Here is a 9,093-nt window from a genome sequence, read left to right on the forward strand (position 1 = left end):
CCTAAATATTTTTATTACTTATCGTTAAGGGCTTAAGTTTTCTTTCCCGCTCTAGGTTAGCTAGCAGGAACAACATCGATTAAACAACGTTGGGAATTTCCGTGATAATCAGACAATCATCAATAGCTTAATCAGGATGTTTATTTAAAGGTATTGTGGCTCACTGTTCAATAGTTTCACTTCTACCTATCCCTTCCAAGTTCCGCCTCAACTCTCAGGACGGCCTTCGCAGCCGACAAGTGCCCTTCTCTGCTCAACCGGAAAGCCTCAGTAACGTTTTCCAGGGTCCCAACTTCTACGACATGGTTTGCCTCAAGATCACCCCTCTCTAGCATCCCAGTTATTAGTCGTAGGTACTTCTCCCAAGCACTTTTCTCGTCTGGTGTCTCAGAACCTGTGTTATCAAACACGGTGTATTCTTCACCCAACGCCCTGCCAAAAACTGTAAAAGCGAGCATTGACTCGGCTTTGACATATGGATTGACAGCGCGAAGAGACTTTTTGTCCAGTGGCGATAGAGCAATCAGCTGAGATCCTGGGCTATGAGCCAAGCAGCAGGCTATTTTCTCTGCAGAACCTCCATCTGCAATGTTATCGAGGGCATATCTTAATTGCCCTCCCGTAACCTCTTTGACACGTTCAACCCAATCTTCGTCATGGTAGTCGACTGTGACCTCGGCCCCCAGACGCTTGAGGAGGTCATGGTTCTTGGACGAGGCCACTGCAATGACACGAAGGTCGCTGAGCCTGCCAAGTTGCACAGCATACAGGCCAACACTCGTGGAAGCCCCATACACCAGAAACTCCAGTCTGTTTTCTTTGGACTGGCAGGGCTCAGGTAAAGACAAGCGCTGATACATAGCTTGCGTGGCCGTCGCAAAAGCGAGTGAGATAGTTGATGCCTGCTGCAAGCTAGTATTGTCGGGCACGGCAAATACGAGTGATGCCTCGATGTTCATGTACTCTGCAAAAGATCCAACACCTTCGAAGGTTGCGCCATGAACCCAGCCACCAACTCTCTGGCCTTTCTTCCAGTCGGAGCCGTTGGGGTCTTCGACTGTGCCGGCGAAGTCACAGCCTGCAATGAGACCTGGCTGTGCTGGTCCATCCAAGACATCGCCTTCAACGAGTTTCCAGTCACCAGGATTTAGAGCCGCGTAGTGAATCTTGACAAGAATTTCCCCTTCTCGCGGGCTTGGACGAGGAATCAACTGGACGGAGCCGCTTCCTTTGCCATCCGTCACAAATGCTTGCATTCTAGCCATCTCTTCTACCGTTGAAGGATTCTCTCTCGATTTCTGGATGCCGTTGAGCGAGTTAGCTAATGATTCGTCGCGTTACGACTTATAAGACCATTGTTATCCGAGTTGTAATCGAGAAGAATTGATAAGCAACCCTGAGAAGCAACGTTATGAATCGAACTATTCCTGTCCCTTTCCGCTAGTTCTTGCATCGCGACCTATCATGTCCGCTGGGATATTCCAGAAATGGCAGCTCGGATCATTATCCTTGTCAGCCAAGACAGCTCACGGGAAGACTCAATGCCGACTTACAAATAAGACAAACTAGTAGGAGATTCACCGAGACCAAAGTCATAAGTTATAAAACATGGTTCATTAACATCTAGTAGAAATCATCGCTCATTATGCAAGAGTGAGCTGCCTATTAAGACTTTTCCCATAACATGACTTCTCCGCCATAAGGAATTCCAGCATCACAAAACCCTCGTCCTAATCGCAGAAAGACAGATGAGATACCTAAGACAAAGGAAATCGTAAAGTTCATAATCTACAGACGAGCAGAGAAGCTGGCCTGTGAGGTCTGGCCATAAGCGCTCTTCTCGGGCTGGTAAAAGGGAAGAGATGTAACGGTAGCCTTGATGCGCTTGCCGAAGTACTCAATCTCTACCTTGTCGCCCTCGATGACTTCCTTGGGTAGATATGCGTAAGCAATAGGCTTGCGAACGCTGTATCCGAATGCTGCGCTTGTCACGTAGCCAACGGCACGGCCCTTGACGAACACTGGCTCCTTGCCGAGAATGACGGAGCGACCGTCGTCAATGGTGAGGCCGCGAATGCGGCGAGACACCTTCTCGCTGGACCGACCCTTGAGGGCGTTGTAGCCAGCATAGCCATCCTTGCCAGGCTGGAGAGCAAACTCGAGTCCAGCCTCATAAGGGTCGTACTCAGATGTCATATCTGTACCCCAAGATCTGAAACCCTTCTCGATGCGGAGAGCGTTAAAGGTGCTTCGGCCAGCAGCAATGACTCCGTAAGGCTGGCCACCCTGCCAGAGAGCGTCCCAAAGTCGCAGACCATTGTCTGCGGTCGTGTAGATCTCCCAGCCTTCCTCGCCAATGTATGAGAAGTTGGTGGCGATGACGGGAATGCCAGAGATCTCAGCCTTCTTGACGCTCAGGTAAGGCAGGGCCCGGTCGGAGAAGTCGTCCTTGCTGACGAGCTTGATGAGATCCTTGGAACGGGGACCCCATACTCCAACGGCAGCGAGACCACCTGTGATGTCGCGGACCTGGACTGCTCGGTGAGGGCTGGCCTTGGTCTGAACCTTGGCCTCACGGGTGAAGTAGTGAAGGTCGACAGGACCGTTGACTCCGAGATGGAAGAGATCCTCCCCGAGTCTAGCGACGAAGATATCACTCTTGATACCACCATGGCTATCCAAGAGTAGGGTGAATGTCACCTTGCCAACCTTTCCAGCAACGTTACCAGTCGTCAAGCGCTGAAGCAGCTCAGCAGCACCGGGACCAGTGATCTCCAGACGTCGAATAGGAGTTTGATCGTACAGAGCAACAGCAGTTCTCGTCTTCCAGGCCTCAGCCGCCGAAACAGCAGAGTAGTATCGAGAAGACCAAGCATCTCGCTCGACAGGCTTCCAAGCCTCAGGCAGATCCTTGAGCAGCTTCTCGTTGGCTTCGAAGTGGTGAGGGCGTTCCCAACCACCAGCCTCGAGGAAGTAGGCACCCAGCTCCTGCTGGCGCTGGTGGAAGGGGCTGACACGGAGGTTGCGGGGTGACTCTTTGGGCTGGAGAGGGTGGAGGATATCGTAGACTTCGACGAACTGTGTAGAGGTGGTTTCGGCGACGTAGGCAGGTGAAAGCTGAACTTGCTCAAAGCGGGAGATGTCGCACTCGGAAAGGTCGATCTCAGATCGGCCCGTGGTGAGAAGCTCAGCAAGTGCCTTGCCGACACCAGCAGATTGTGTGACCCAGACAGCTTCAGCGACGTAGAAGTTGTCAAAGTTGGGGGCCTGGCCAACGAGAGGGCCACCGTCGGGGGTGAAAGACATGATACCGTTGAAACCGTGGTCAATCTCAGTTTCTCGGAGAGCAGGAAGGATCTCCTTTGACAACTCCCAACCTGGTGCGAAGTCCTTGGGAGTGAACTGGAGGCTGGATGGCATGTTTCGGGAATCGACGTTCTTAGGTGTCTCACCAAGCGAGGCTGCAACAACGGGCATTGGGCGATGGCCGTAGAATCCAATACCGATGTGATCACCGTGCTCACGGTAGTAGAGATCCTGATCCTGGTGACGGAGGATAGGTAGTTTGGCACCGTTGGGCTCCTCATTCTTGCCCTTCTGGCAAGGAACTGACTTTGTGTGCACGTATTGGTGAGCCATTGGTGTCAGGGGAACTGGCAGGCCAACCATGGCTCCAATCTCAACACCCCAGAATCCAGCGCATGAGATGACGATATCAGCCTCGAAAGTTCCATTCTTTGTGTGAACAGCTGAGACGTGGCCGTCGTGGTGATCGATGGATGTGACCACTGTAGATCCGTGATACTTGACACCAGCTGCTCTCGTTCGCTCAATAAGCTTCGCTTGAGCAGGACGAGCCAGTGCAAGACCATCAGTAGGAATGTGAAGTCCACCAAGTACCCTACTCTTATCCAGCAAGGGGTACAACTCAAGACACTTCTCAGGACTGATGAGATTCGCCTCAATGCCCCAAGAGTAAGCATATCCCCTTTTTCGCTTGAGCTCCTCCAGCCGTGCAGGAGTAGTAGCGATTTCTAAACCACCGACTTGGTTGAAGCAGTCTAGTGATAGTAGCTTCTCAACTGTGTATGTGGCCATCTTGCTGAGAGTCTTTGATGTGTTTGTCTGGAATACAAGGCCAGGGGCGTGAGAGGTTGAGCCACCAGGCATGTCCAGAGGTCCCTGGTCCAGGACCGTGATGTCGGTCCAGCCGCGAGAGACCAGCTCATCAGCAACGTTGACGCCAACGATGCCAGCGCCAATAATGAGAAGCCGCGGTGAGGGTGCCATTTCTGCTATTATGTGATGTAGGCAAAGGGATGAGATGGAAAAAGGAGGATGAGATGAGAATGGTTTCCAACACAGAAGCTTCTATTGGCAAAGATCAAAGGTTCTAGTCGAAATATATCTTTCTATCAGCAATCTACGACTCCGCACTCCTCCTCACCGAGATCATCCTCAAAAGTATCTTGTCACTATGTCATGGTTACGATAAGAGCAACTAACATGAGAACCTCCGGTTGCGGGAGCGCTCACGTGATCGGCATGGAGAGGCGGCGCCGTTCAAAAGGTGGAGGGCGTGTGTTTATGGTGTTGCGTTTTCCGGGCCTGGCATGCGGGGAAGCAGAGCTACAGAGATAACGGGACGAGTCTAGATCTATTTTGGTCTTGGACCGGGCACCAAGTGCCGGTTGACCCCGTGCTGAGGATGATAGGACGCGTGATAACGAAACGAGATAGAGAATAGAACGCGCGATGTCGGATCTTGCAGGCGAGGAACGGCCACTGTCGAAGCGTCAGAGACCCATGCCTGCTCAATGGAAAAGGTTAAACAAGTAGTAGACGCCGCTCGGTTGGGGTTGCATGAAGTTTTGCCATGGGGAGGGGGAATGGTAATCAGCTGGACTGCCACGGATTTGTCATAGTGAAGAGGAAAGGCTATTTTTACCCTTGCAATTTACCGCACAAGCAAAGCAAAAACACCCCAAGAAAATTGGTCATGGGACCTTTTGCGGGAGAGTCACATTTCACGATGCCTTCATCTCGCGAGGGGCGTTGGTGTTTCGCTTGTGCAATCTCGTGGCAATGAGACCCCCCTCCCTGCTATGTTTCTACACCAATTGAGAGCGACACGAAGCGCATTCGTTATCGTCGAGCTGTCATCGGTAGTCATTCTTACCGCTCATTCTAATGAATGGGATTTGGTGTTGTTCCCTTTGTGACTCTTCCCCTCCCTCGATAGGCTCTTCGTGCCGTGTTTCCTCAAGATTAACCCAATTGAGGCGACACCAATTGAGTTCACGATGGTCAAGGACGGGGAAATAACCGGCAATAACAACAAACAACCCTTCCAAAAGGTAGTCCGACGAAGCCAATCATCTTCACGGTCAGAAAAGCTTGGCTCATTTGGTTGCCAGGCACGTTGGATTGCATGATGCCCCATTGGCCTACCAAATTTCCCATTCCAGAGATGGTGTCGACCCTGGAATTCTGGCCTCCTCTGCAGCCGATGGAACCGAGTAGACAAGTCGACCTATGAATGAAGACCACATTTGCCAAGAGGATATGTACGAATATCCAACCGCCATGTCATGTCGTGGCATGCCCAAGTGGAGCGGTGAAACGAAAGCCGACTCAGGTGAGGGAGGGTTTCTGATGTGCATTGCGCCGTGAAGCTAAGCTCAACACCAAAAACTGTGCATCGTCAGATGAAAATCTAGACTGTCCGGCTGACCCGCCTCGCCTCTCCCAATATCGCCAAATTAGCCTCCCAAGTCCCCTCCCCCGCGTCGGAGCCCTGAAATATAGCCCGACTTCCCCGGTTTACCCCAGGTTGTGTAGACGCCCGGTTTCATCGTATGGAGACTTGTTGACACATAGAAATGCTGACATGCGGGAGAGACTTTTTCCCTTTCTCTTTAAAGCAAAAAAGTAGTCGAGCACGGTCCCCACCCCTCGACACTTTCTCATCCACTCAGTCTCTCACCTTGGCTAGGGAGGGACACACTGTGCATATCTAGCGTCTTCTCCATCTCCGGCAACCCTTCTCTCCCCCGCATTTTCAAACTTTTTGGCCTTGGGCGTCTTCCCCAGGAAATCTGCCCGGTTTCGGCTACCCCGGACCCCCAAATCGAGACGCTCATCGGAGAGCGAGCAGGGGACAAACCCGCCGAGGGAGTTTCAGCTCCTCAGTAAACAACACTGACGGGACGAGGCTTGGTGATGGATGGATGATGCGCGGTTTCTGTCATTGTGGAGAGAAGACCTGCAACGTCGCCCTGTTTTGGTTTACTCTGTATGTACTGTAACTGGAGATTTGGAGAGAAGAATTCGGGAGACAATGCACCGTTGATCTAAAACAGGGAATGACAAGTCTCGTTATGCATGGAATGACGGGAGAAGGTAATACGCCCAGTCTTCTAGACGTCTCAATTAAGTTAGAGAATACTCTACTGTATGTGTCTCTGCTGCAGATCAGATTTCCACTACCCTACCCTAGCCTTTTTGTCCATACCCAAGTTCCATTTACCATACTCCTAAAAGTGATTAAACATGATATTACTAAAATTTTCACCTTCCCACCATGCAGGCCCTCTGCTCTCGCTCAGGGCAGGTTGGGGGTCATCGCAGCCCATGTCGGCAATGTTGACGAACTGCGACGAGTCCGCGTAGAGCCATGGCGTAGTGCATAGCGTCAAGTTATCGTCCACTGGCACCTCATCGTAGACAGTGTCGCGCGCAGAGTCCGGACCCTGCGACGAGAGCGGGGCCTTGTAAGATGCCGTTGGCGCTTCTTGGCCGCCGTCTGCAGTGTTGATTGTGATCTCCGGTGCGCTCGCGACGATGATCTCCAGCGTGATGTTCTCGTTTGTATCCTCGTTTGTGGGGTTTGGGACGAGGGATTGGTTGAGAAGACCAGCTGTTGGGAGCTCGTGAGAGTCTGCGAAAGTGTTGAACTGGAGGATCTTCCACATGAGAGGGACGCTGAGGTAGATCTTTGAGGGCATCCAGTCTTCAACGTCCATGCTATCAGATGTACCTGCAGCGATGCGCGTCATCTTGTCAAGGTTGCGGTCCTGTCAATTGTTAGTGCAAATTCATGCGACACTCAAAAGAAGTACATACCAATGCTCTGCAAGCTGCTGAAGTGTGCATAAACGTCTTCAAAAATCGCCTGCACTTGGCAAAGTCCGTGTTTGACTTGTGCTTTAATCGCGTCGCAGCAGCACAGCAGTAGTACAGGTGCACAGTCGCCGCAATGGCAGCGACGTGGCCGAAGAAAGGATCTGCAAGCGGTACTTGCTTATCGACGACCATGTCGATCATTCGAACGATCCATGTGGAATGCAGAAGTGCCAATTCTGACGATCGCCTCCAAAAAGTGTTTGGGATGGCGAGGTTGGGGTTGTGCTGGGCTCCCACGATGTACAAGAAAGGATGGTTCAATACAGTCGGAATGACGTGGTATGTGAACTGTTCCTTCAACCATGGCGCCCAGTAATCGCGATGTATCTTCAAGTCCTCGACCTTGCGCTCGTAGAATTTGACAGTGTCATAGCGATGGCACATGGGTATCCTGTTCTCCGTCTCCATAAAGTCGGCGAGGACTTTCGCGTACATCGAGTCATGTCTCCAAGGCTCCTTGATGTTGTTGTGTGAGCAATCGGAGACGTATTTTCGCACTTGACTCCAGACCCAGCCGAGATGAACACTGGTGTTCCAGATACCAGGTTCGTTCTGGTGTTGGCAACCGAGATCATCCCTGGGGAGAGACGGCGCTCTTGGGTCTGGCATTTGGCCTCGAGTAGTGGAATAGGCCGGGCGCCAGACCTCTGTTGGTACGCTCAAAAGACCTTCTTGTCGGCCGTAAGACTGCTCAAGCATCTGTAGACTCCAGAATAGCCTCTTCTTGCGGTCCGACATGGGATCTTCCATGCCGTAAACGGTCTCGACGTCCAGCATCGCAGAGCGACATAATTGATGCGCAAGGCCGAGGTGGAATTGGCCAAGGTGAACATTACCGTCTAGAAATGTTAGTTCAAGTGTCGCGACAATGAAAATAGCAGAAACATACCAATAAATGAGGAGTACGAGAGAAGACAGAGACTCTCAAGTGTCGCAAGATCAACAGTTCCATTTGCGATCCTCAGCATGATGAGACTCTTGGCATTGTTGGCGTACAACTTTGCCTGATCGCCATTGTCAGAGAATCGCAGCGTCAAGGCAAGAATGCTGCAAGCAAGCTCATCATGCATAGACCCAAAGTCCCTGACCTCGTCGCGCTCAAAACACCATATTGGCTGTCGGTGGCAGAACTCAAAGTACAATGAGATACCAACAGCGATATCGGAATGGCTCGGTCGCAGAGACGAGTTCTCGGATTCGGACTTTACTGAGGGATGGCTTGTAGGGTAACTGTGCTCGCGCGTGTTTCGCACGCCAGAGTATGACTTTTCGGACGTGTCTGTTGTTTCTTCGAGGGCCGAATCGAGCTGTTGCTGTTGGTGATGGTTTTGCTGGTGGTGTTGGTTCTGTTTTTGTTGTGACGTAGGCCTGTAAAGCGCCCCCAAAAGTTAGAACCCCTCCCACTGTAAAGTAAGCGTCAGACATAAGAAAAATACTTACAAGCTTCCGTTCAGCAAGAAGTCAAGCTTCTCCTCCAGATGGGCCAATCTCTCCTCCTAATTAAAATCGTCAAGTTATGTTTTTTTTTGTTTGCGTGTGCAAAACCCCATGCACAACGTACCGAAGGACCGCTCTGAGAGGGCCTGATTGCCGGGGGATAGGAGCACGACTGTTTGAGGCGGACGCAGCTGGAGCATGCTGGCTTCTCGCCTGGGCAACGGGTCTTCTTTCGTCTGGGTTTCTCAAATCAGTACAGCTGTGATAGACGCGACATCACATCGCATTGTGTGTTTGGTTTGCCAACCTGCAAGTCAGACAGGCGTGGTGAGAGCGTCGTCTGCCGCGGGTGCTAGTGGGAGGATTATTATTGTTGTTGCTGCTCGTGTTGTTGTTTTCTTCGGTGGGTGACATTGAAGATCTCGACATTTTGAAGGGTAAGATATTATTATTATCTGAGACAGGGAAGAG

The 9,093-nt window shown here is 51.4% G+C and overlaps 2 protein-coding genes across 2 annotated transcripts; both read right to left on the reverse strand.

The window, feature by feature from the left end:
* FTJAE_13754 (dimethylglycine dehydrogenase mitochondrial precursor) lies at positions 1-4,290 on the reverse strand (the record flags this gene model as incomplete). The annotated part of the gene is made up of 2 exons (XM_037346929.1): positions 187-1,321; positions 1,797-4,290. Coding segments are annotated over 2 exons (3,629 nt in total), but the record flags the coding sequence as incomplete, so codon positions are not given.
* A 2,246-nt stretch (positions 4,291-6,536) lies between these two features.
* FTJAE_13755 (C6 transcription factor) lies at positions 6,537-9,051 on the reverse strand (the record flags this gene model as incomplete). Its single annotated transcript, XM_037346930.1, has 6 exons — positions 6,537-7,076; positions 7,126-8,024; positions 8,075-8,553; positions 8,626-8,681; positions 8,747-8,858; positions 8,930-9,051. The coding sequence occupies 6 exons, from the start codon at positions 9,049-9,051 to the stop codon at positions 6,537-6,539; spliced, it is 2,208 nt and encodes a 735-aa protein (XP_037199222.1).
* Positions 9,052-9,093: the final 42 nt, after the last annotated feature.

The sequence above is a fragment of the Fusarium tjaetaba genome, assembly GCF_013396195.1.
Source record: "Fusarium tjaetaba strain NRRL 66243 chromosome Unknown NRRL66243_c0000465, whole genome shotgun sequence".
Taxonomy (NCBI): Eukaryota; Fungi; Ascomycota; class Sordariomycetes; order Hypocreales; family Nectriaceae; genus Fusarium; species Fusarium tjaetaba.